At 39.6% G+C, this 27,619-nt stretch overlaps 1 protein-coding gene across 1 annotated transcript; it reads left to right on the forward strand.

The window, feature by feature from the left end:
• Window positions 1-27,238, forward strand: POPDC1 (popeye domain cAMP effector 1). Its single transcript, XM_084227709.1, has 7 exons — window positions 1-232; window positions 3,095-3,219; window positions 6,107-6,294; window positions 7,039-7,147; window positions 12,092-12,259; window positions 13,255-13,396; window positions 26,956-27,238. Exons 1-7 carry the CDS (start codon window positions 7-9, stop codon window positions 27,078-27,080), a joined length of 1,083 nt encoding a protein of 360 aa, XP_084083835.1. The 5' UTR covers window positions 1-6; the 3' UTR covers window positions 27,081-27,238.
• The last annotated feature ends 381 nt before the right edge of the window (window positions 27,239-27,619 follow it).

The following is a 27,619-nucleotide window of genomic DNA, read 5'->3' on the forward strand; positions in this document are numbered from 1 at the left end:
TTCAAGATGAATTATACCGAGTCCAGCCCACTGGTAGAATCAACAGCAGCAAGCTTTACACCTGAGTTGTTAAGTGTCATACCTGTGCCTTCCAATGAGACCACTTGTGAAAACTGGAGAGAAGTACATCATCTAGTTTTTCATGTAGCAAATATTTTTTTTGCAATTGGGTTGGTTATCCCAACTACTCTTCACCTTCATATGATACTTCTTAGGGGCTTGTTATCTATAGGTAAGTGACCTAACTGAGGTTTTATGTAACTTTTCTGTGACTGACATCAGGTGTGCTTTGTATTGGGACTTCAAAGTTTTCCTAGTCAGATCTATAGCATACCAAAAAAATATGTGTTAGCAAATTAGCAGTATCTCAAGTAACTAAAAGCATAGGCCTTCACATGCTGTAATCTACACCATTCTTATTTTAGAGAAAAATATGATAGTTTTCATACACAGATTTTATAGTTATTAGGAAATCTACTTGTGTGTAAGATTATGGACTTTGGAGCTGGCCCAAATCCTGGTTGCACCAATTACTAACTCTGTGGATGGGGTCATTGATTTAACCTTTCTGCACCTCAGTTTCCCCATGTGTAAAATAAAGGTAGAAATACTTCCATTTCCTAGGGTTACTATAAGTAACACAAAGATGTGTATGTGTATGACCCTATGTTAAGTATTTCATATATTTAAAGATAAATGATGTGTGACACAAAGATTAAAGAAGGCAGCATCCATCCTTGAGAAAGACACCCTTTGGGGTGCCAGAAAGAAACAAATGAGCCATCACCTGTGTCATACCGGATGCTGTGATGCAGGTGCATGCCCAGAGACAAGGAGAAATGGAGACGGTAGGCTCAGCATGAAGGCAGAGCAAGGTCCCACTGAGCTGATGGCATTGAAGGTGACTTTTGGAAGATGAATGGGATTTCTCTGAATATGAGTGTGTGGTATCCAAAGGCACAGGGGAGAGGAAATTTCAGCCTGTCAAAGGAGACTGAGGAGCAGCTCATCCTGAATGTAATATTGAAAAATGTTTGAAAATGTCAGGACATGGTCAAAGAAGAGGCTGCCATGATAACTGCTACAAGGTAGCTTGTGGGACTTCCATGGCTATTAGCTCTCAGTAAATTAGGGACTGCAGCATGAAGAGCAAAATGTTGAATGAAAAATAAAGCCAAACCCTGTAGAAAAGCAAAGTCACTTATGAATTTTTAAAAATATTTTTATTTATTTGTGCATATAATAACTGGGGTGTAGGCCAGAGGTATGGGGAATGAGAGGATTCATCAGAGACAGAGTGGGGAACAGAACAGGTGGATCTCCTGAAATCCATTGCTGAGGGGAGCAGCAGGTGGGACAGGAGAGGTCTGCTGTGCCATGTGAGTTAGCTCCCTTTCCAGAGATTGAACTCATGCCTCAGTGGCTGGCAATAGCTTGGTAGCATAAGACTTTATCCTCTGCACCACCCAGGAGACCCAGTTATGAATTTTAAAATGGAGTTTTGTGGAGGATCAGACCAATGAGATCATCTAGTCCAATACTTTAGTAAAGAAACTGGTGCCTGTACAAGTTAAATGACTCATCCAAAATTAAGATGGAAGAAAGTAGCTACACTAGGACTATAATTCAAGTGGTCCAGCTTCCTAGTTGACCTTTCTGTTACATCATACAGTGTCCTTTAAGTAATTAACATTTTAAATGTATTGATAAAATAAAATAAGTAAATGTATTCAGTATTTGCCATTTAATGTTATTTAATGATCATTTAAGTTTTTTTTCATTTGGGGCTGTTATTCAGATGCTCCAACTCATTCTGAAGAAATAAACTTTCAAATGAATAACTTTTTTTTAAGTGGGAGTTAGCTTTTATGTGCATGTCATTGATATATTTATATCATGTTCATCGTTTTATTTTAAATATATATTGAATCTCCCACCATAAAACTGATCAAAAGAAACTGGGAATATTTAATTATCTAAAGTAAAAATCAGTAAGAAAAGACAGGAAGAGTCCCATAGATGAACAGATAATCAACAAAGGAAAACTCAGATGGCTAAAATTTTGGTAAAATATTCGGATTGACCAAAAATCATGGAAACACAAAGTAAATTATAGTACACAGTTTCTCACTATCAAATTAATAGTTTCAACTTTTATAATATTGACAACTTGATATGGCATTCCCACCTGATAGGATTGTAAATTTGAACAAATCTTTTAGAAGACTGTTCTTTAATATTATCAAAAGCTATAAAAGGCATTTGTTTGATTTTACTGTTGGGTAATTGACCCTAGCAGTCCCCCAAATAGGTCAATTTTTATGTGGAAAGATATTTTGACTATCAAAAATTGTACTAAAAAAATCATAGGTCCACCAGTTGGGAGATGTTAAATAAAATACAGTTAATTCAGTTACAGCATTAACAACTATGTGTACACTGGGCCTCCTCGGTGGCACAGCGGTTGAGCGCTGGGTTGCGAAGCTGCCCGCAGCCTCTGCAGCGCCGGTTCCATCCCCGGCTGCTCCAGGCCACCAGAAGAGGGTCCCACATGGCAGGCAGACCTATCCTGAAGCCCGCTGCTCCCCTCAGCAGTGTACCTCGGTCCTTCTGCCTGCTCTGCTCCCCGCTCTGGCTCTGGTGAATTCTCTCACCCTCCCACACTTCTGACTGTACCCAGTGCTTGTATAAATAAATAAATAAATCTTTTAAAAAAAACCTATGTGCACAAAGAGTTTTAATGAAATGGGGGAGTCATTGAAATCAGTAAGAGCAAAGAGTAGTTTTTAAAATTATGTATATAGTAGTTTTGCAATCAGGTAAAAATGCATAAAGACTCTAGTATTAAATGTCACTAGTGGTTATATTTAAGTCATGGAGTTATGGATTTTCCCCCTTTTTTTAAAAAGTATTTTCTATGTTTTGCAGATAATCTGCAACAAAGCATGCCTTTTTTTCCTTTTTTCTTAATCAAACAACATCCAAAATGAGCCTTAGCATGATGTCTGACTGAGGTATTTCTAAAATGTGTTTTGTTTACTTTGTGCACGGTACTATTCCAGGCATCTAACATACTCACTTTTTTATTCAACAGGATGTGTTCTTTACATCGTCTGGGCCACTCTCTACCGATGTGCCTTGGATATCATGATCTGGAACTCCGTGTTCTTGGGTGTCAACATTTTGCATCTTTCATATCTTGTGTACATGAAAAGACCGGTAATTACTAAAAATGAAATTAAAATGAAGCAATTTTTAAGATAAAACATTTTTAGAGTAATTTGTTCAGATTAGAAAATGAGCATCTAACATCTTTAATCCCTTTAATATCATTCCTGTCAAAATTAGACTTTTGCTAATACATACCTAAAGGTGGAACATTTGAATACCTTAGAATTTGTTCTACAGATGGGTTTTTTAAATCATTAGAGCAATTTAGACATGAGAGAACATGGCGATATTCTTTCTTTTTTAGTCATATAACTTCATTTTTTTTATTTTGTCTGTTGATATTCAAATGTTATGTGGAAATATCCTTAAAAATGTTCTTTTTAAACTGTTCATAGGCACCTTCTATGAATGTACTAATAATTTACAAATAGTTCCTGTACTGGCTATATATCCCATACTTCATTTAATGAAAATAATTGCTTAAGGACATTAACCATTTTTGGTGTTACTAACACGCTAGTATTTAGCTTTTTCTCTTCAACTCCGATTGATCTTGTTTTTTCTTGGTCATACCAAGAATGAAAAGATGTAAATAGAATAGGAAGACAGCATGACTCCTAGAAATTACTCTATACATATTTACAGCCTGCCTAAAGCAGGTAGAAATATTTGGTGAAGTAGAAGATATAATGCTTGGCCTAATCTTTTGTTCAAAGCTAGGCATGACTTTCTAACAGAAAACTAGATAATTCATAGGAAATTAGAACTTGAATTATATAGATGAAATATATGATAGGCATTTCACTGGATTGTAACCTCAAACGTTGTAATGCAGTCTGTTTTGCTTTGTGTGTTAGTCAGCTTTCTCTAGGTCATGTTGTATAATAAAAAACATGAAAATCTCAATGACATAAAACAAGTTTTTCCCCCTACCCTCCTTATGTGTGAACTCTTGGAAGCCCATATGTCAGCTGTGACTCTATTCCATGTGTCCGTTTCAAGGTCTCTGCTGAAGCAATAGGTTCTGTTTAGATGTGCATTCTTGTAGCAAGAAGAAAAGTATGAGAAAAGAGAAACACAGTTTCTCTGCTTAGATGGAGCATATGCCAATTTTCATATTGCATTGACCAAAGCAGTTGACACAGCCAAGCCTGATAATGTGGGAATAGGGTGGAGTAGGGAATATATATCCTTTTATAGAGGGTAGGAATAGCAAAAAGTTGAGAATGATAATATCTACCACACTTACTGTTGTTTCACCCTTACTGCTAACAAGGAACATAAATTGTGTCCAAAAAAACCCAAAAAACATTTGATAAGTGGTTGCTTTTCAAAGAGAGGTATCCGGAGGGCTTTATGAAGGAATTGGGACTTAAAAGACTCGCAGGCTGTGTAGATCATGAACAAGTCAATAGATTTTTCAATTCCTCTGTGCCACATTGGCTGGTATGCATGCTAGAAGTGGGACATATTTGTGAATAAATTATTGTAAACACTCATTACTCGAGCTCTGAAGTAGAGGAAGTAGATGATTGCCATAATGAAGATTACAGTTTCTATATATCAGAACTTGTTTGGAACTCTACGTTCTGAACATAAGGTTGAGAAGTTGCTAATGTGATGGTAGTAATAAGTAAATATATCACTTAGTATCTGCTTTTGTTTCTTCTTGGACTGTAAATCTAATTTTTCACAAAGATGCTTGTTCTTCATTAAAATGAAACAGTATGACAAGAGCATGGCAGATACTACAGTGAGGTCTGAACAGCCCTTGAGATTTTGTTTTATAAACTTTATAGTGTGACTGCCATAGATTTCATTGGGATAGATGATTGTTTGAACCCCAAGTTCATTCACGCGCCATACAGTTTTCCAACCACACAGTCAGTGTGGCTTCCAGGCACTAAAACTGGGCTCAAAAATAGAGCATGAACTGGGCCTTGGATAGTTTGATAGTAGAGGTGGTTAAGGTATTTTGCCTTTCTCTTTGCCCAGTAGCTAGCCTAATTAGACAATAGGTTCTCCATTCTGCAGAGTTTATTTTAGCTTGGGGTGAAACTGCTACTCTGATACCCTTTTACACCTTTCATTTAGCTTGAGAATAAATCAATTAGAAGCAATGATAGTGGCTGTAGATATTTTCCTATATCAGCATATTATTTTTTAAAGATTTATTTATTTATGCATACAAGAGCTGGGGTGTAAGCCAGAGATGCGGGGGTGAGAGGTTTCACCAGAGACAGAGTGGGGAGCAGAACAGGCAGATGTACTGAAATACACTGCTGAGTGGAGCAGCGAGCGAGATAGGAGAAGTCTGCTGCCACCATGTGGGCAGTTCCCTGGCCAGGGATTGAGCTCGTGCTGCAGTGGCTGCAGATAGCTTCATAGGTTGCATCTTAACCCCTTGTGCCACCAGGGAGACCCCCTATATCGGCATACTAAACAGTAGTTACATGAGATAAAATGCTTCATGTTTGTATTTTCATTCTCACATTAATTCCTATTTTGTGTTTTTTTCTTACTATAATATTTAAAAGGTAGCGTAATTTTTTTTTCTGTGAAACAAAAGTGTTTTAAAAATGGAAAGGTTTTGTGTTCTTTCCAAAAAACTTAAGATTGAGCCAGAGACTGCTGTGACAAAATTGGACACCCCATGGTCACTTTATGGCACATGGGAAGAGATGTGATAGATAGTGCACATCTTCCCCAGATACTCGCAGCCTTCACTTTGACTGCAAAGGTGCCCTTTAGCTTCTAAACTTTTATCATTATTGTATCATTACTTGTTCTCTGTAAGATTCCTTTGACCAGAATCCAGAGGGTGATGGTCTGTACCGCAGATGTGTGTGTTCTCGGAACTCACACATTTAGGCCACAGAAGCCAACATTTTGGTGCTGTTGCTTTAGTGTAGATCTAGTCATTGCTGCATTTCAGGTAAAGATTGAAAAGGAGCTCAATGGCATCTACCGGCGATTGTTTGAACCACTGCGTGTGCCTCCAGATTTGTTCAGAAGATTAACGGGCCAGTTTTGCATGATCCAAACCTTGAAAAAGGGCCAGATGTACGCTATAGAGGATAAAACCTCAGTTGACGACCGCCTGAGTATTCTCCTGAAGGGAAAGTAAGTGCTTTATGGAAACTGAAATTTCCCATTTGACTCTTCTCCTGGCCTCTGGGTAGGAAGTGAAGGATAGGGAATGTTGCTGACTAATGGAGGAAGCAGTCACAAAATTTGTTGTTGGCAAAATTTCATTGTATAATGGCATTTTAGAATGCTCTACTGCCACATGGTAAGGTTATCTAGAATTTACTACTCAGAATCTTGTGGCTGTCAGGGTTTCCCCCTGTGACTATTATCTCATTTTATCTTTTATTGAAAGTTAATGAGTCATAATCAAAATAGATGTATATTAGGCATTAAAATTCAAGAAACTTAACACTATTCCAGAAGTGGTTTATTTTCTTAATATCACACACACACAAAATTTAAAACTGTCTTCAAGTGAGAGGGCCATTGCTTAATATATTACACATAATTATTATTATGGCATAATTACTAATACCATCCCTATCCCTCTCAAAATATCTGAGTTTGAGTACTATATCATAGGGTCACATTAGCTAGAAGAGAAATTATTACTTTTGGAAGGCACATGTTGGATTCAGTCCTGGAACCTAGGTTTTGTTGTTTTTCAAAATTTATTTTGAAATAAATATTTGTTCTTCAGAAAGTATGTTTAATTATGTGAGGCATCTTAGTACTTCAAAACAAAATACAAACCCATAAGATTGTGAAGAGTCTAAGGATTGTCTTGTACTCTGTAAAATATTATGTGTATATATTAACATTTATTTCTGTTATCAGAATGAAGGTCTCCTATCGAGGACATTTTCTGCATAACATTTACCCCTGTGCCTTTATAGATTCTCCTGAATTTAGATCAACTCAGATGCACAAAGGTGAAAAATTCCAGGTATGTTTTGGCATGATTTGTAAGAAGTTGGAAACTAGTTCATGCCCCATTTAAAATCCTGAGGATATTAGTTGAAAAGTGGCCATAATTTGTTGAAAAAAGATTACTATAAGGCAGATATGTAGTATGACTTTATTTTTGTAAAATTAAACAAAGTAGTGCATACATGTATATAAAAAGAGGTCTAGCAAGATAAATCCTAATTGGCTATAACGTTAACACTATTAATTCTGTATTGTGAGTTTACTTTTTAATTTCCTTCCTTTTTTTCGTATTTGAATTTTTATAATTTTTCCACAGAAAGCATCTAATACTTTTATTATGAGAAAAAAGGAAAATGTCAGTTTTGGACAGGCTTCCTAAAACATATAATTGGTTGCTTTTACTGGAGAAAAAAAGAAAGCAGACTTTCTCCTAGCAAATTTGTTTAATAATCCTTTTGAGAAAAATCTAATCACTTTACTTTTTATATTTAATGGCAAAGAATTAATTTCTTCCTAATTACAATAGTTTGAACATGAACTACTTGGTGTGATTTTTTTGGTCATCTTTAATGTCAAAAGTCTGACAAGGTGCTACCTCCCTTTAATTTTTATTTCTCTAAATTCATTCCTTGGTAGGGGTGCTGAAGAATTTTACAAAAGGATAAAAGGAAAAAGGAAAGAAATGAACTCAGTGGCTGAGTGTTCCCTGAGATTGCACAGTGAATGTTGTTCAGAGCCATGTTGTAATTACAGTGATAGACATAGAGACAGATCTCAGACAAGGGGGAATTTACATGTGCTCCCTAGGTGCTTACAGTCATTTTGGCACTTGCAAGCCAAAGTTGTTACTTGGGACTGTTGATAGTCTTGAGTATCAGTATTACAAAGGTAGAAGCTGTCTGCTGGTTTTGGTTTCTTCTTTTCCCAGCTGTTTTATATCAAGCGAGCTGACATCATTTTTTCTGTATTCTGTCTCCCGCTGTTGCCTTTCCATAGTCGATAACATGTCCTGTACTGTGAAGCCTGAAAATCAAAGCTTTATTGACTTTAAGGGAAGACGAATGTCTTGGAAGCAGGTGTCCAAACTCTTGTGAAGTAAATGTACCCTAAGGCTTAACTGGTATTTAAATAAAGCCTCATTTTAGTACCAAGTAAACCTTTGGTTAAGCTGTGAAGGCATTGAAGCTGTCAGTTTTGACTCCTGTATTTTAGCACGTGTGAAAACTCAACAAGCATTAATTGCGTAGCCCACTTCCAGGATATCTTCATGTTCCTCATGTGTGAAATGTAGGTACATGAATAAAATGATAAAGTCTTCCCTGAGGACAGTCAACCAGGAATATTTCAGGCTGCTGTTTCTAGCTCTATAGCACATAGAGCTATCACTTCCAACTTCCTTGCTCGCGTGAAATGTCTTTTCATTATATGAGGGTGTAGAATTGGTTTGAAATCTAAAGTGAGGGATTGGTCCAGTGCCTTGCAGTAATCACAGCAAACTCTTTGGCAAACTCTTAGTTTCTATCTGAAAGAAATCCTTTTATATCTCCCATTACCATGTTGGCTTTTATTTCTTCAATAAAATTCTTCACAACAACTGAAGAACTGCTGAGGTGCCCTAATAACTTTAGCAGATTTATTTTACAGAAGCTTTAAAAACACCTATATTGTTCTATAAAAATTCCTCATTAAACTGTGTTTTACTTGGCAGTTGTGACAGGAAATCATTAAAGAAAACTGTCTATTTGGCAGAAATGAAGCATTAACAATCAAGTAAAAGTGACCTCAGTCAATATGCTAATTATCTGCTTCCAACTAAATGCCAGCACTTATGGACTTGTAAGTTACTCATACATAATGTAGGTATAGCTTATTACATGAGTTCTCTTACTAAATTTTGTAAAATTTTTTTAAGAAGTGGGGTACAGGCCAAAATTGCAGGGGGTGAGAAGATTCACCAGAGAGAGCAGGGAACAGAACAGGCAGACTAACTGAAATACACTGCTGAGGGGAGCAGCAGGCGAGACAGGAGAGGTCTGCTGCGCCATGTGGGTTGCTCCCCAGCCACCCTGGGGTCGAACTTGCACCGCAAAGACTTCGGACAGCCTCACAGAACTGCGCTCAGCTCCCTGCGCCACCAGGAAGGCCCTCTTACTAAATTTAATAATAACTTAAACAGGTTTAAAATATTTTGCAACCATAGTAAGAAATGAATTTGTTAAGCAGATTTTAGTATCATAATAAAAATATCATTGCCTAGTGGAAGCTTGAGGATATTAAAATAGTTGAAGAGATGTTAAATGCATTATATGTCAAAGTCACAGGTAACACCTTTGCAAAATGATGGGACCTCAGCCCTCCTAATTTCTTCAGCACCCAGGTTCAAGGCTGGGTCACTGTATGTACCCAGTGCTCACCTTCTAATTCTTTTTGTAGAATATTATTCACTTGTCTTGCATTTACTCATTGGTTTCCTACTCTGTTTGGGAACTCTTCAGGCATGGCTTGACCTTACTTTTTTTTTTGGGGGGGGGGGCTGTTGGGGGAGGTTCCTATGTCTTATCAGCTTTTTCCACTAGGCTGTAGGCTCCATGTATGAGGCACTCTCAATCAACTGAACCAACTTTGTGGTCACTTGGTCAAATTACTTTCTCCATGATCATTGTGATGAATATTGGACACATTGGTAGCATTTGGAGGGAAAAGATGTCTGGGCTAGAGGTTAGAAGCATGCACGCCACAGCTAATTAACATGTGCTTGTGAAAAAGGGGCTTTTTTGAGGATCCACTTACATGATAGCTTAAATGTTTAAATGTCAAGGCAGCTTAAATGTTTAAAAACAGAATACATATATAAAGTGAGTGGCATTATGTACATCTGTCATTCCCTGGTTACTCGCTACCACTTTTCCCTTTCTGTATTTGTTAAACACTTGCTGCCACCTGAGGCTCTCTCTTTATCTATTCTCAGCTTCCTCCATTAGAACATAAACTTCACAGGATCAGGTTCTATCTTTCTCGTTTACCATCATAACCTCTTATGCCTGGAACAGTGTCTCACATAAAGTTATGTTTGTTGAAAGAATGAATGAAATTTGTGTTTTGCGGAGTTCCCAATTTAATGCATTTTTAAATTCAAATGTCTTGGGCTTGGGGGACTCATACACTCAGTATAATGAATAAGTGTAAGCTTTATTTTCTAGGAACATTGACCACTTCTTAAAGCAGTGAAACCCTCTAATTTGCTAAAGATCATATTTCAGCTATTGACAGAGAGAGAAATTGGCTTTTCCATTTATTCTTTTAGTAGACATGAATAACCCCTTTCTCATCTGAAATATTTAATTGTATGACTAACAAAGAAGGAAGCACTGCTTTGGAAATATTTGCTCTGAAACCCAGGTATTACTTCAATTTCACAAACCTTTATTAATCTCCTACTTGGCACAGGCATTAATATTGAGGATATAAAATGGTTTTTACCTCCCACTGCCTTTGTGTTATTGTGAATTCCTTCACGCAATAAATATGCAGTGAGCACACTGTGTTGGAAGCTGAGCATACAGATGTGAAGGTGCAGGGGCCCTACTCCTGTCAGTGTGCTCAAGAGAAACACATCAGTAGATGGGCTAGATTCAGTGGCATGAGCACCACAGGACGCTGAAAGGAGAGCTCACTGATGGGATGGAGCGCTCCGGGGAGGTCTTCCTGACACATAGCTGTGAGGGCAGGGCCCTCACTCTGGGTAAAGGATTCTTTCGAGGAGTACCTGAGCTCCATGTAGTGTGATCACTGTGCTTTCCTAGTTTCCTATATAGCAATACTCAAGGAGAGAGTGTGGTTTCACAACTCTGTGCTAAGTGGGGAATTTTTTTGTGTGTCTAGTGAGTTACCTGGGAGCTGGCTTTGCGATGTCACCCTTAAGAAACAGCTGTGATAGGAGTACCCTTACTAGCCATATTCACCAGCAACAGGCTGGGCCTTTAAATGAATATACATGCATCACTTTTCTCATGTTCTAGTGTCTATTTGCAGAGGTCTTCTAATGTGTGAACAGAAGGTAATTGATCTCTATAACTTGCCTCACAAATCATTTCCTTTTTTGGAAGCTAGATTCTTAAGTCTTTGTTGAAATCATCAGGGCGTGAAGAAATGCTTAGCCTTAAACTACACCTCCAGTCTATCTCACTTTGCAGCAGTGCTATTGACACAGGAGCCATTTTGCTGTCCCCAGACCTAACACTAAAATGACAACACTAAAATGACAATACCTTTATTCATGTTGCAGACTATTTTTATTTTTTTTAAGATTTATTTATTGGGCCTCCCTGGTGGCGCAAGTGTTAAGATGTAACCTATGAAGCTATCCGTAGCCACTGTGGCATGATTTCGATTCCCAGCCAGCCAGGGAGCAGCCCACATGATGCAGCAGACCTCTACTGACTTGCCCACTGCTCCCCTCAGCAGTGTACTTTGGTCTGTCTGCCTGTTATGCTCCCCACTCTGTCTCTGGTGAATCCTTTCACCCCCTGCACCTCTGGCCTGTACCCCAGGTGGGGATGGTAAGAGGATTCACCAGAGACAGAGTGGGGAACGGAACAGGCAGACCTACTGAAATACACTGCTGAGGGGAGCAGTGGGCGAGACAAGAGAGGTCTGCTGCACCATGTGGGTAGCTCCCTGGCTGGGGATCGAACTTGTGCTGCAGTGGCTGCAGATAGCTTCATAGTACTGCATCTTAACCCCTTGTGCCACCTGGGAGGCCCCAGACTGTTTGTTTTTAAACATAATTATACACACACACACACACACATAGAAGCTGCTTGTATGGATCTTACTAATAATATGATTAATCATTGCTATAATAATATTCACTAAGTTATTCTCTCCCCCTCCCCCAAATTACTGTAGTCATAACTCATATTCTTAGACATGCTCCTTTCTATGTTTGTCTCTTCGACAGGTCACCATTATTGCAGATGATAACTGCAGATTTTTATGCTGGTCAAGAGAAAGATTAACTTACTTTCTGGAATCAGAACCTTTCCTATATGAAATATTTAGGTATCTTATAGGAAAAGACATTACAACTAAGCTCTACTCTTTGAATGATCCCACCTTAAATGATAAAGTAAGTGTTCTTCTGAGTGTGTCTGTTTTGTTCAATAATAGGGTATTCCTCACCTTAGGTGATATATATTTTTCTGAATTTTCAATAATTAGTCATATGTTAAGTGAAGTAGGGGATGCTTGTAATTTAGAGACCCTTTAGGGAGTCACTTCTCAAGAACAAGAAAATATTTTGTAATTTTTTTTTCCATTACCTGGTGACACATTTATAAATGCAGAGGAGCTCTATATGTGGTAATGAGGTGCTGTCCTTGTCATAAAGCGTGTGTAAGCAATCTAGGGAAGATGGTGAGTAAGTGGGAGGCATAAGGGCTGGAGTAGGCCAGGGAAGGCAGGACAGCGGGGAGTTGCAGACAGAAATGCTGACAACCAGCAGCAAGTTAGCTTTTTAACCCTGTTATCTCCAGTCTTCACCTCCTCCTGATCAACAACCCCTCCCAGAAAGTCCACAGGTAGCAAGAGACTCACAGGATAGAAGCCTGCAGCAAATTCAGTTGTAAATTTCAGAGTTGTATAGATTTTCAACAATTTGCTATTTGATATATCCCCACATTTGCTTATGGGGAAATTAAAATGATTACAGAAAAGGATGCAAACTACTGCTTCTGTTATAAGTACTATACTGCAGGACTTATGAATATGGAATGTGTGTGTGCACTCTTAAAGTTGTCTTGTCTTGTTTTGGTGCTTGCTAAACAAAACTATAAAACCACCAAAAACAAGAACTACAAAAATAAGCCTGTCTGGTGTCTGGACTGTTTGTGAATTAGGTTGCTGCTTATTATTTTCAGATTAATAAATAGGCTGTTGAGTATATTAAATTTTTATAATGTATTTGTAGTATACATAGCTTATAATAAAAACTATAGCTAATATTTATTGTGCACTTACTGTGTGCTGGGTCGATTTTATTTGAAGGAAAAGTAAATGCTGCTTACAGGGAATATATAATCTGAGTCCCAGAGATCTGAGAAATCTTAAAACTTTGCTTTGTAGAAGACCAAAAAGTTGGAACCTCAGCTCAGCCTTTGCACTCAGATCTCCATGCTGGAAATGAGGAACAGTATAGCGAGCTCCAGTGACAGCGAAGACGGCTTGCACCAGTTTCTTCGGGGCTCCTCCAGTGTGTCCTCCCTTCGTAAGTTATCCTAAAATCAGTCATACTCCAGGATTCAATTTTTTCTACCCCCTTTTTGTTTTCATATTGCACATCAGATAAAATCCATCTTCAGAACACTTATTTCTATGTCAGGAATTACTCTCTTGTTTTGCCATCTACTTAATTATTGGTTCACTGGAACAATGTAAAAGAGTCTATATGGTTTACTGGATGTTCATCTTTGTTGTTTTCATGATTTTAGTTCTAGTGAAAGCTTAGACTCAGATATGTGTTAAAAATGGTTGGAAGCAAGTGTTGGATGTCCTACTGCTGGCAGGTTAGCTCAGTTTGAGGACCAAGAATTAACAGGTATTGGGATATTCCTGAAGATGGAGACCACTCCATTGGGTTCACACATCCACCAAGGGTTCAGTTTCCCAAGATTCCTGTATAGCTTACATGGTTCTAAAAACATTCTAAATAAGAGAAACAAAGTCTTATTGAAGAGTAGTAAGTAAAATGAATGAAACTAAAATGTTTTAAGAAATAAGTCCTTAAAATGAATCCTTAATATTATTTTAAGAATTATTCTAAGAATGATAGTATAATTGGAACAAATTCATGTGAAATAGCAGAGGCAGATAAATTGACCCCTTACATAAACTGAAAACTATTAATATTTTCAATTTTATGTTAATCCAAAGTAATTTTTTAAATAAAAACATTCATAATCCTAAATGTTTATGTAAGTGATCTTATAACTTTAGATGCCTAAATAAATATTTAGATACCTAAATAAATCATGAAGGATTTTAAGTATTTTACATATTCAGGAAAGGCTGGAATTTATAAAGCCATATTCTTTTCCTTTTTTAAAAAGATTTATTTATTTATTTATATAAGCACTGGGTACAGTCAGAAGCATGGGAGGGTGAGAGAATTCACCAGAGCCAAAATGGGGAGCAGAACAGGCAGACAGATGGTGGACACTGCTGAGGGGAGCAGTGGGCACAGCAGGAGAGGTCTGTGTGCCACATGTGGGACCCCTGCTGGCGGACGGGGATTGAACCGGTGCTGCAGAGGCTGCAGGCAGCTTCGTAGCCCAGCGCTCAACCGCTGTGCCACTAGGGAGGCCCTAAAGCCATATTCTTGGTGTAAGAAACTTCCAAAGCAAAGTCTAGGCATAGAAATATGTCATTGACCTAAAGGGGGCTTGGGGAGCAACATTAATGAGAAATAGGGAGTGGTTTTATTTTCTCTTCAAAGTAACTTTTTGAAAGCACTGAAGTTCACCAGACTTTGGCCTACAAGCCTATCAATTGGGTTCTCTGCTCTGTAAAAACAGTTTGGTGGTCAATCAGCTTTTTCAAATGGACTCTTCTTAATTACAGGCATAGTGATTGCTATGCTCCAAAAGGTTAGTAGAAAGGGAATCAAAGTTAAATAATGTTTGTGAATTCTTTTTTCTCCACAACAGCTTATTTTTGTAGTTCTTGTTTTTTGTGGTTTTTATAGTCTTGTTTAACAAGCACCAAAAACAAGCATAGTAGGACCATTTTCTTAACACTAGTTTTTGTGTAGTATTTTATTGTAAAATATGAATCTTTTGGGCATATGAAAAACATTTTAGAAAAAAAAGCTAATGTAGAATATGCAGTTTAAGTATAATTAAAGCATGTATTCAAGATTTGCATTGTCTGTATTTGCCTCCAGCAACCTTCACTTGCACATTCAGTGGATTGACCGTACCTGTAATGCATACAGATCTGGGTTCTTGGGCTGAGAATTATTAGCTGTGTGAGTTGGTGTGGGTCACATGACCTTCTTAAGCTGACAGGAGCTGCCATATCTCAGCATAGGTCTGATTCTGTTCACAACTGCTGCCCAGGTTCCTTCCCTCTTCCTCATGGTGAATCATGAATTTAACCCTGACATGCCCTGTGTGGGTCATTGAAACTCTGCAGTGTTGGTAAAGAGGGCAGGGCTACATTTTGACTTCTCAGTTCCCTTGTCTAGTTCACTTTGCTGTGCTAAAAAAGGTGTACAACCTGCCTTAGTGATTTAATTATTTTGGCTTCAGGTTTATTTTGCAAAATCTTAAATAGTGATACAAATGCATATAGCCACAGATGTGGGCATGTTTTCAAGTATATATGAATTACACAACAAATCCATGTTCATACCTGCCTCCTGCAGACAGACCAGTCCTCATTCTGCATTTTGTGGCTTCTTTCCTTCAGTTAATGAAAGATGTTAGTACTGGAGCACAAGGCTAACACTAATTATGAACTATTCATTCTAGCATGTAATTCATTAAAAACTGGTAGTTCTTGTTTCTCTTAGGTTTTAGCTGAGAACTACTGAGGGCTGTTTTTGTTTTTCTTTTGCCAGACCCTTCAATATGCCATCTATTTCTTCATATTGCAAATCACATTCCTTGTAAATCAGCATATAAAACCCTTCCCATAGGACCTTTAGGCTGACATAACAAAATTTGTCACATCTTAAGCATATGGTAGGCCTTAATAAATGTTAGGTCCCTAAACAAGTGAGTCAGCTCTGATTATTCTGGGTTTCTGATGTGCAAATCTGGACAACCTTAACTGCTCTCAGCCATGATATTAGCTTCATTACTCCAGGCGAGAGAATGGAACATTTATTTTCAGTGACAGTAATTATTTCTTCAGGTACTCCCTATCCATAATCACATTTATTCTTCACTATAATCCTGCCCAGAGAGGTATATTAGCTTTTCTTAGATGGATGTAGTGGCAAGCAGCCCAGGCAAAGGCCAGGCAGGTTTACTGTGGGTTCGGGCAGACAGAAAAGGGTCTTGGTACCCTCAGTAGTCTATCTCTCTCTATCTCTGTTTCTCGTCTCTAGCTTTCTCATGTGCACATTCTTTCTTGGTCTCCCTCTCACGTCATCTCGTAATCTCAGTCTCTCATCATCACATGCAAAGATCTCCCTGCCCAGGTGCCCACACCTCCCGCCCCAGCTATCTGTGCATACCCCATGTTCTTGCTCCCAAGCGCTTTTTGCACCAACACATTATCATGTGTGGGTGTTGAAACCTAACAGGAAAGCAAGACCGCAGGTGCCAGCTGTAGAGGCTAGCCACAGGAAGGCGGAAAAAAGCCCCATTTAACTCCATTTTCCCTCAGTGAGACACTATACAGTATCCCAAGTCTCTGATGTGATGAAGAGGCGCCTTTTTCCTCATGTGCATATCAGGTGCTGATCCAAGCATGTCTGCCCTGCTCTGGGACACTGACAGAGCAGCTGCTGTCTGGGTCATGATCGTTCTCAGGGCATAAAACACGATCATTCTTTTTTTTAAGATTTATTTATTTATCCAAGAATTGGGGTACAGGAAAGATGTGCAGGAGGGTGAGAGGATTCACCAGAGACAGACTGGCGAACAGAACAGGGAGAGTGACGAAATACACTGCTGAGGGGAGCAGCGGCGTGACAGGAGAGGTCTGCTGTGCCATGTGGGACCCTCGCTGGCTGGCCGGGATCGAACCCGCACTGCAGAGGCTGCGGACAGCTTCACAGCGTGGCGCTCAACCGCCTGCGCCACCAGGGAGGCCCAAAACACGATCACTCTTAAAACTCCCACTTAGAGGCGGCACATGTCACTTCCACTCAGGATCGCTAGAACAGAGGTCACATGGCCAGAACCACCTCAGTGAGTGGATTTTTAATCCTCTACAGGGACTGCTCAGGAAGAAGCCTGGTTAGGGAAGTAAAGCAGACATTTGACAATAACATGATTTCATTTTACAGATGAGGACATTGGGAATACAAGATGCTTATTCACTTGCTCCGGTTCCACAGGTGCAGGTGCTGGGTACAAACCTAAGTATCCTGTCATTTCAAATCCCATGCTGTTAGACCATATTTGTATTTAAAAAGAATTCAGAGCAATGCTACTCTAAAAAAATGAATTTGTTTTATATACTATCCTAATTAAACAATGTTTACACTATTCCATCCAAGCCACTAACTCAAATATAGAAGTAGATTTAAACATTATAATGCATATCAACATTTCTCATTATTAATTTTCAAGCCAGAATCAGCAGGTACCCATTTCCATTGGTTGAGACTTCTTACAGTCTCTTTTAGTCTCTGTGTCTCTGTGTTTCTGAATTTTTGTTTTGCTGGGGGCAGGGGTTGTTGGTCCTCTTAAACACTGATTCTTACTTGTAAATGTGGTGCTAATCACCTGGAGATGTTATTAAAGATTCTGGTGGAGCATACTTGGATGGGTGCGGGAGTTCAGGTGTCTGACAATTGTCTGGATGATGCTGATGTGGTTCTCTAAATCCCTTCACTCCAAGAGCAGGACCATACCATTCCCAACGCCTTGGAGTTCTGCTGATTGCATCCCCACTGTGGTGATTGAAAGGTTTCTTGTATTTCCTGTCTACTGATAGGTGTAGAGGATAGCACAGATTCTGGTGAAGGCATTGTTTTAAAGATCTCAACCAGTATGGGATGTACTGACACAAACATTACACAGCATTTGATCAACTAGCAGAGTGCAGTTCAGAAAGGTGAAGGGAAACTTTAAATGAACTATTTCAGTGGAAAAGCTGCTGATCCCATTTTGTATGCCATGTTCTGTTTTCACAGAAGTCACCTGATGCTAATATAGAACAAGTAACATCACACATAGCATTATGTAAGTTAAAGAGAAAGGTACAACATTAAAAATCAACATGTGTACATGACAAAGTTCAACACCACACTTGATCATTTAAAGGGAAGAAAATTAAGTAACAAGATAGCCTGAGAAAAGTTGATTCATTTCTTCAATAGCTCATAATTCAGTTAATTTAACTCTTCATTTTCCTGTGGCTTCATTTATTTGAGTTTCAGGTTTGAAAATGTGACTGTGAGATAGGAGAACAGGAAGGGACAAGATGTTCAGACCTGTGAGAGGGATCAGTGCCCTCACATGGATGTAACTGTCTTCTCTTTGCTCCTGGACCAAGGCACCCTGACATCTTCTTGTCATCTCTTCCCTCTGGGGTTTAGCTCCCCATCTGTCATGTGCAAGCACAGAGATTGATTGAACTTGGCAGTGCTCAGTTGATGCTGAGCACAGGCATTGTCATGGCAACAGGAGGGCATATTATGTTTCCTTGAAAGCCTTAGACCTTTGTTTTTGTTAATTGAGGTTAAATAACCTATTGTTTTTAGATCCTGAAGCATGCAGTCCTTTGGAAATAATCTTCAAAGATTTTTGTTAGTTTAAACCATGCAATTTTTCAGAAATTACAATTAAAATTTATTTTTTTGAAGATAACTATGAAATATTTGGAAAGATATTTCTGACTGGCAAAATTTTTTCGTGTTTTTTTTTGTTATTAATGTCTAGATGGTACTCTGGACAATCTACTAATTTCATCTGATCTGGTTTAAAGTCAAGTTAACTTGCATTTGATAAGTATTCTTGTCTGGAAAATTTAATGAGTATAATGAGTTTCTTTTAGAGTATAATGAGTTTCTTTTAGGTCTTTTACCTATTTATTTACCCGGAAAGATAAAAAAAGCCAATATATGGTTCTTAGTTTCATGAGATAAACTGTTTAACTCAATTTGTATTTCATTCCCCTGTGAACAGCTGTGGGCTTGTAAACAAGTTTTACATTAATTTTTATTCTACTGAGAGGAAGCAAGGAGATGTGACCAGGCAGTAAGAAATCCTTGGAAGAGCCCATCAACAGTTCTCAGCCCCACCCCAACCCAAAAGAAAAAAACAACACCAACACCCCCATTTTCTAGATGAGTCAAGTGCAGCTTAGAGAGGTCAAGGCCACTCGGCTACTTCTGAAGCAAAGAGGGGTTGAATTTGTTGTTAAGTTCTTGCTTTGCCTGCTACCTTACAAATATCCGTATCCCTGTGTTAGTGAAGACTTGTTTGGGGACATTCAGCCACTGCTTTAGCAGCTGACACACTCTAACTGCTTTCAGTATGATTAGTCTTCACAACTATCCAGGAAGGCTGGTGTCACAGTTTCCCACTTAGGGCTGAGGAATCTGGCCTTGATTGCCTCTTAAGTCCTTGCCCCCCATCTTACATCTGGAAGGGGCTGTGCCCCTGACTCCAGAAGCCCTTCCCTCCCCAATACATTAGATGGCTTCTGTTCACACAGTTTTCTCGTCTGTAAAAGTTATATATTTTAACCCTTTAATATAAAACTTAAAAATTATCAATATACACATATAGATATCAAAGTTTTTTTAATTCTTTTTTTTAAACTTATCTATTTATTTATGCGTAGAAGAACTGGGGTGTAGGCTGGAGGTGCAGGGGGTAAGAGGATTCACCAAAGGCAGAGTGGGGAGCAGAACAGGTGGATCTATGAAATACACTGCTGAAGGGAGCAGTGGGCAAGACAGGTGAGGACTGCTGCGCCATCTGTGAGTTAGCTCTCTGGCTGGGGATCGAAGTCAAGCCACCATGGATGACCCTAATGTTGGTAGCACTGAGACAACCAGGCCACCAGGGAGGCTCTTGAAGATTCTTTTAATCAGAGGAACTGACCTGATTGCTCTCTAGGAATAATTACTTTGGAATAACTTTTGTCCAAAATGCCAAAGGATGTGCTGTTATTCCTTGATTTACCTATTTAAAGGTTATCTACTGGCCTAACTTAGCTCATTTTTAACTCCTCTCTCTCCATCTGTTCAATATGACAATATCACTAGTTTTTATTCTTTTACTGTTTACCTTTGTAACATCACATAATGCACTTATACCTCCATTTTTTTTCTCTCTGCAGTATATTTAATAGTGAGAATATTAATGTCTCTACTCTTTCTTATTCTTCCTCCCTCTACCTTCATACTATTGTGGGTCTCCTCTTTAACTTTTAAGCAACTAAGGTTAATAATTTATACACCCTGTTCCCTTTTAAAAAAAAAATTGCTTCATAACATACATAACAAAATTTACCACCTTAACCATTTTTAAGTGTACACTTCAAAGGTATTCTATAAATTGCCCTTTTTTATAACTACAATTAGGTCTTCCTGCCTAAGCTGTGAGTTGTTTTTACAAAGTTTAAAGCAGTCAACAATGCTGAAATTGTAAATGCATTCTTCAAAACCAAATGTGGGGCCTCCCCGGTGGCACAGCGGTTGAGCGCTGGGCAGCGAAGCTGCCCGCGGCCTCTGCGGCGCCGGTTCGATCCCCAACTGCTCCCCGGCCACAGGAGAAGGGTCCCACAAGGTGCGCAGACCTCTCCTGCTGCCCGCTGCTCCCCTCAGCAGTGTACTTCGGTCCTTCTGCCTGCTCTGCTCCCCGCTCTGGCTCTGGTGAATTCTCACCCTCCCGCGCTTCTGACTGTACCCAGTGCATGTATAAACAATAACAAACAAACAAACAAACAAATAAATAAATAAAACATGCCTCTATTAAAAAAAAAATGTGGGCAGTCATGATTCCTGTTCTGTTCAAAGAAGACAGTTCCTAATATCCATTTCAAGTGGATTCCCCTTTCCTACATAAGATTCTTCTACAACGTTATTTCACATTTGACCTTCCATGATTCCTTCAAGTTTTTTTTTTTATTATTATTATTGTTTTGCTTTGGGGCCATCTTGTTTCCCATGTCCTAAGTATCTTTTGGCTTCTTACTAATTCTTTTAGGAGAAATCTTTTTTATTTTTTTCTAAAATCTGAGTGGTTGTTTCATATTTGAACCATGCCTTTTCATACTGCTGTTTATTCTGGACTCTTATTCTGTGGATTTATTGCACAGCTGGCATCTGGGAACTGCCTTCCTGTTCTCCTGACTTCTCCAGATCCTTTGACTTACCTGCAGCTTTCTCTGTGTGGGCAGGAAGAGGCTGCAGGACTTTGCTGTCCTTTGGGCGCGCATAGCCGGTGCCATACAGTCCAGGGCCCTAATCACCCATCAGAGTAGTCAGGAATTTATCCAAGAATGACCCCTTGACCCAGAGACCTCCTCAGCGGAGCCACTAGCCTCTTCCAACCTTCCAGTTCACCCTAATTCGTGCACTTCTTTGTTTGAGTCCCTCGATGCTGGTCCCTCTAAAGGAAATTATGTTCGGAGACGGTACCTACCCTTCAGCATTATTGTTCAGAAAACTTCCATCCAAACTCAATGTCTTCATTTTAAAAAAAGTTATGACATAAATAGGCAAAGGCAGGAAAGGGATGATAATCCTTACTAGCAAAGAAGCCATTAAATCCTTCCTCATCCCCATTCATCAAAACCGTATAATTAAAATTCTAAACCCCTGTAAGGTTTTAATTATGTGCTAAAGCAGTTGGCCAGATGGTTAAACATAATAAAAATAAGAACACTTTGAAATGAATGAAGAAAATGTCATCAAAGTTAACAGAGGACAGGGAAAAATCTTACATTAATTGGATCCTTTATAAAAGTGTTGCTTCTTTTTTAAAAGTGTGCTTCTCAAGCAGAGAGAAAGGTCCATTGACATGCTTCAAGTCTTGGCACTCTATTTGAGGTCAAAACTTGAACTCCTTTATTCATTTTCTGGAACGGGGGTGACCTTCACTCTGGATTTAAAAACAACAAATATGACTGCTTTTACCTGGAGAGGCACTCAGGCCCTCATGTAATTAGAAGCGTACTGAAATAGAAATAACTTTATCGCTCCTCGGCCTTTTGGCTAAGATCAAGTATGAAATAGAAATAAGTTTAGTGACGACAGAATTCTCTTGGAGAGGGTTTCCCTTACCTAATTTTTTACTTCTCTGAATACCACTATGTTGACTGACTGTTGTGTAAGATGTCTCTGGTCCATGAATGAAAAGTTAACTGTAGTTTTTTGACCTGGAACTTTACGAAGAAAGAAAAAAACCTCTGGGGCAACTTGGCTAGTTCACATTTACAGGCCATGACCCTCAACATCCCTCAGTGGGCTTTAATAGCAAATTCCTGTTCTCCTCAATGAGGATTCTGAACTCACCACTGTCTAAGGAGGTATGCTGAGAAGAGCCTCTGCTTCTCAGATCCAAATCCCCTGTGGGTATCCAGGTGTGACCTCCCACCCTCCCCCAGACCCCATGCTCTGGCTTGAGTAGAAGTTCTGTTTGTTTCAGTCTTCTACATTTGCTTAAAGCCCACTGATCTGAATTTGAGTTTTTCTTGCTCAGGACTGCGGCTGGTGCTACAGTCCTTTCACACCTTAAACAAATCAGAGTGTGGTATACAGCTCAGAGTAAATTCTGCTTTGCTTTGTGCACAGTACATTGGTGTCCATGGAAGGGATGTGGAAGTCTTTTGGGCACAAGACTTTTTTTTTTTAATATTTTTTTATTTTTATATTCCCCATACAATTGCAATCCTGATTTTGACCCCAATCCCTCCTTTCCCCCTGCCCCCCACCACACCACAAAGAGTGTCTCTGGTTCATAGTTGTTTGTTGATTTTGATTTTTTTCTTTTTTATAGTTATTCTTTTTCCTGGTGCATATTTAGGTTTTCTAGATTCCTGCTATGAGTGAGACCATCCGGTATTTTTCTTTTTCTTTCTGGCTTATTTCGCTGAGCATGATCCCTTCCAGCTCCATCCATGTTGCTGTAAATTGCATGTGTTTATCTTTTTTGAATGCTGAGTAATATTCCATGGTGTATATGTACCACATCTTCTTGATCCAGTCATCTATTTTTGGGCATTTGGGTTGTTTCCAAAGCTTAGCTATTGTAAATAGTGCTGCTATAAACATAGGGGTGCAGGTGCTCTTTGGAATTGATGGTTCTGTGTCCTTTGGGTAAATACCTAGGAGTGGAATTGCTGGATCATATGGAAGCTCTATCGTTAGTAGGTTGAGGAATCTCCACACAGCTTTCCATAGTGGTTAGACCAGTTTGCACTCCCACCAGCTGTGCAGGAGAGTTACTTTCTCTCCACATCCTCTGGGCACAAGACTTTTTTGTCACCTGGTGCACTATGAAACATCTCCCAGGCAACAGTAACTCTTGACATAACTGTTTAACAATTTCACACCAGCTCAGTCTGGCAACACCAGTTCAGTCTGAGACTGTTTGTTTTACATAATTTATCATAAGTGGTGTTAATTGACAGCCAGAGCCCAGCAAATTGGAAGGTGATTATATCTAATAGCAAAAAATAATGCTAATTGTCTCTTCTTGATTATAATAAACACCAAAGTATATATTTAACGACTTCTGTTTTCCTACTATAGTAGTGGTCTTTATGGAAGAAGGGTAAAACCAATTTTCTGGAAAATCTATAGATTTGGAATTATTTGCTCCTCTAGAACTTGGAATAAATGACAAGTAAAGCATTATACAGAGGTTATGAACCTCATAATAATGTCCTTGAAGTGCAGAAGTGATTCGAAAAAGCACTTACCTGGAGACAAGCTCAATTTCATCCTCTCTCTTTTTGCTCTCCCACGTCTAAGTAAGGTATTGGGCCTCTGGGCAAGTTTCTGATGATGCACCAGTGCATAAAATTAATGAAAAACCAGGCAAACTTGTAGAAAGTATTTATGAATGTTCAACCCGTGAAATGTAAGATAATTGCCTTGAAGCAGAATATTCTCTCTCTGTCTTTTTTTTCCCCCACACTCCAAGTTGGGTTTGGATTTATTAGTGGACATAGAAATTATTTCTAGCAGCATAGTGCTAGCCACTAAATCTTTTTACTGAATCAGCCAGTTTCCTTCTGAGGTTGGAGAATACCTCTTCTGGGTCTAGGGCCAGGTAAGCTCCTTGCTCCTTGAAACTGGCCCTCTGGCCATGACAATGGCAGGTTCCCAATAGGGCCACTGAATGTCATACTTGGTCGTTGGTGGTTCAGGAGGCCCAGACTAACTGAGGCTGGCATGAAGAGGGGGCTCTCTCTGCAGCCCTGATACACGTCAAGAGGCCAGGCAGCCAGCTGGCATTGGGAAGCTTCTGGCAGTTACAAGTCACTGAGCTCCAGTGCCTCCCAGTACATCTGTCAGGATGCAGACAGATCAACAAGGCGCTGTTGTTGTGGGAACTGGGGCCTGAGGGACTTGTGGGCTCCACCTCAGCCACAGAGCTGACAGGAGAATGAGTCTAGTGTTCTCCATGTGAAAGAACTTGAGTAGAAAATGTCAATCTTGGCCATACTGTGAGGGCTGCCAGGTTTATCTTGCCTGAATATGTTTCTAAGTGACTCGCTCCCCGGTAGGAAAGGCATTCACCCATAGCAGGACCCCCACTCTCTCCTTACCAGGTTGTCTTTACTTTAGCTTGTGGGTATAACATAAAAATAATAATACGATGTGGTGAGTATAAAGCGGTTCCTCAGGACTCTGCCCAGGTTGAAAGCAGCAGCAAATCATTCAATTATACGAAAGTGATTTCACCCGGGGAGCATGAGCCACCATTTTCATAGGTTTTACCACAACCCAAGAACTGCCTGCCCTTGAGGGGTGCTGGTGGGGCTCCACTGGGAGGGTGGGGCTAGACTGTCAGAGGTTAAATGGGATGACTGTACGACCCACATCCTCGAGTTCAGCTTTCCAGGCAGTTTGGAGTTTTTCCATGTACTAGGTCATTGGCCAGGACCTGGCTGTATAGGGGCTACTTCAGAGAGGCTGCAGGAGAGAAGAGGCTGTTACTCCTCTCAGGATGATTGTTTTCCAATGAGGGGGAGATGCAGGTACTTCTGACCATGTGTAAGTGTAGTAGTTGTCTAGCGCAGAAGAGACTCCCCAGAGAAGGAATTAGGGAAAACTACACATGAAGAAAGTGGACTTGAACTCCACCTTGAGGAGTGGACAGGAATTTGGTGGTAGGGGTGGCAGTGGAGAGGCCACTCCAGGTGGGAGAGCAAGGAGAGGAGGAAAAGGATGAGTTGGATTTGGGCAGCGCTGAGTTTACCAGAACTCGGACTAGAAGGGGAAGGAAGCCCGACTTAGATCCCTGGATGTCACCGGGGACCGTGGGTGCCTCTTGCATTACTACCTTTATAACATTGTATAGTAAACTCTAAAGTTCTTCCTTGCCCAGGCAAATATAGTGAAACAGACTAAATTCTTTCACAGAATTTAGTCTTTCACTTCCACTAGGTCATTTCCAGTTGTCTTGAGTCCTCTCTTTGTTCTCTCTCAGTGGAAAATGCAGTGGTTTGGTGAAGTACTTGAGAGGGTCAATTAACATTTTGACCACAGAGTAGATGCAGCTTTGGAATACTATAGGATGTCACTCCTGCTTTGATAGATGGACTTAAAAACTAGAAATCAATTAGTCCCAGTTCCCCAGTCAAAATAAAAAAATGTGGAGGCCTCCCTGGTGGCACAGGGCGTTAAAGTCCCAGCACTATGAAGCTATCCATAGGCGCTGCAGCATTAATTCAATCCCCGGCTAGGGAGCCACATGGTGCAGCAGACTTCTCCTGTCTCACCCGCTGCTCCCCTCAGCAGTATATTTCAGTAGATCTGCCTGTTCTACTCCCTACTTTGTCTCTGGTGAATCCTCTCATCACCACCCCCCCCCCACCTCTGGCCTATGCCCCAGCTCTTGTATGCAGAAATAAAATCTTTAAAAAAAAAAAAAATGTGTTTCTGTTATGTGTGTGATATAATTATGTCTGAATGCTCTACGTTACTGATTTTGTTTAATGCTCTTAGACAGGCTATCTTATTGTTTGTTCTAAGGATTTTATCTGATTGCAAATACTCAGCCTAGGTTAATATTTTATGAGAATCATAACTTGAGGCTAAACATAACTTGAAGCCATGTCTATTTTTTTTAAAAAGATAGATTTATTTATTTATTTATTTATTTATTTATTTATTTATTTATTTATTTATTTATACAAGAACCAGGGTACAGACCAGATTCACGGGAGGGTGAGAGCATTCACCAGAGACAGAGCCGGGAACAGAACAGACAGACTGACGAAATACACTGTTGAGGGGAGCAGCGGGTGTGACAGGAGAGGTCTGCCGCGCCATGTGGGACTCTCCCCTGCTGGCCGGGATCGAACCGTCACTGCAGAGGCTGTGGACAGCTTCACAGCGTTGTGCTCGACCGCCTGCACCACCAGGGGAGGCCCATGTCTATTATTTTTTAAAAAAGAATTTTGCTGCTCTCAGGACAACTTAGATTGGGAAACATTCCCTCTCCCATGGGAGTGGCTGGACAGATGGCAGCAAGAGCTTATTTTAGGTGTTGCTACTGATGGTGATAGGTTCTATAGTTTTAAAATAGAACTATTCCTTAGGGAAATTAGGAGTTAAATCCATTTTTTAGGAACTTGTGTCACCCACCATGCATGATGTAAGTGTTGGAACAGGCATCCTGAGTCCTGGTGCACTATGAAGCCTGCTGGGAACTGCATCTGAGAAACTCGTATCATCCAAGCACATACAGTAGGACGCGCCCCACACTTGCTCTCACAACTGAAAATCATTTTTTGATGTTGTTTTATACAGATCCTGAATTGAAAATACAATGGTTAGAGAAACTGCATTTCTGGTACCAGCTTATAGATTCCCAGAGTTTTACCTTTCAGTTGTTTGTAGTTGACACCAGCTTTTGGGTATGCTGTCCATTAAGTGGTTTTCTCTTCTCTGTCTTTTGACAGATATGTCATCCCCACACCAACGAGCCTCTGCCAAGATGAAACCAATAGAAGAAGGGGTGGAAGATGATGATGAGGTCTTTGAACCCATGTCTTCAAATACATTTAAAGCCCACCAGTTGCCTTGATCAGAGAGAACAGTCGGTTTACCAAGATGGGAATTGTCTTGAAGAGATCCTGAAAAATACCAGCACTTTTCCATGGCTTTTAGTTTATCCCGCTTTAGTATGTCCAGACTGATGGAGTCTGAGGGCAGAAAAGTGAGGAAGTCTCAACAATGGGAAGGTTATTTTAGCTCTTCTTTTTACTGGTCAGTTTTTTTTAAGTTTCACTGAGCCTTCTCATTAAACCTAGTTCTATTTTGAGATATATATTTTTTCATAATGTTTTCTAGAAATAATACCATTATAACTTTAAAGAAATCTTAAGTCTCTGTTATTGCAAATGCATTCACTTGTTTTTCTGAGTAATTCATCTTCCACACGTTTTTCTCTACCATGGCAATGGGGTTGTCCATTTGCTAATTTTAACAAACAATGTAAATTTAAAATTGATTGGGATTTGGGTGGCATTAAAAAACAGAGTCTCACGTTTTGTTCATTTGAGTTTTTTGGATGGAGAATTTTAAAGAGGTGTGGTTTGATTGGTTTTGATTCCTACCCTTCCT

Source organism: Talpa europaea, assembly GCF_964194135.1.
Source record: "Talpa europaea genome assembly, chromosome: 2".
Classification (NCBI taxonomy): Eukaryota; Metazoa; Chordata; class Mammalia; order Eulipotyphla; family Talpidae; genus Talpa; species Talpa europaea.

Bases quoted from the DNA above. Each gene is read 5' to 3' on its own strand.
- POPDC1 (XM_084227709.1), top strand. From the start codon at position 7: ATGAATTATACCGAGTCCAGCCCACTGGTAGAATCAACAGCAGCAAGC. The intron at 233-3,094 runs GTAAGTGACCTA...TTTATTCAACAG, and splicing joins TAGGGGCTTGTTATCTATAG to GATGTGTTCTTTACATCGTC. The intron at 6,295-7,038 runs GTAAGTGCTTTA...TTCTGTTATCAG, and splicing joins AGTATTCTCCTGAAGGGAAA to AATGAAGGTCTCCTATCGAG.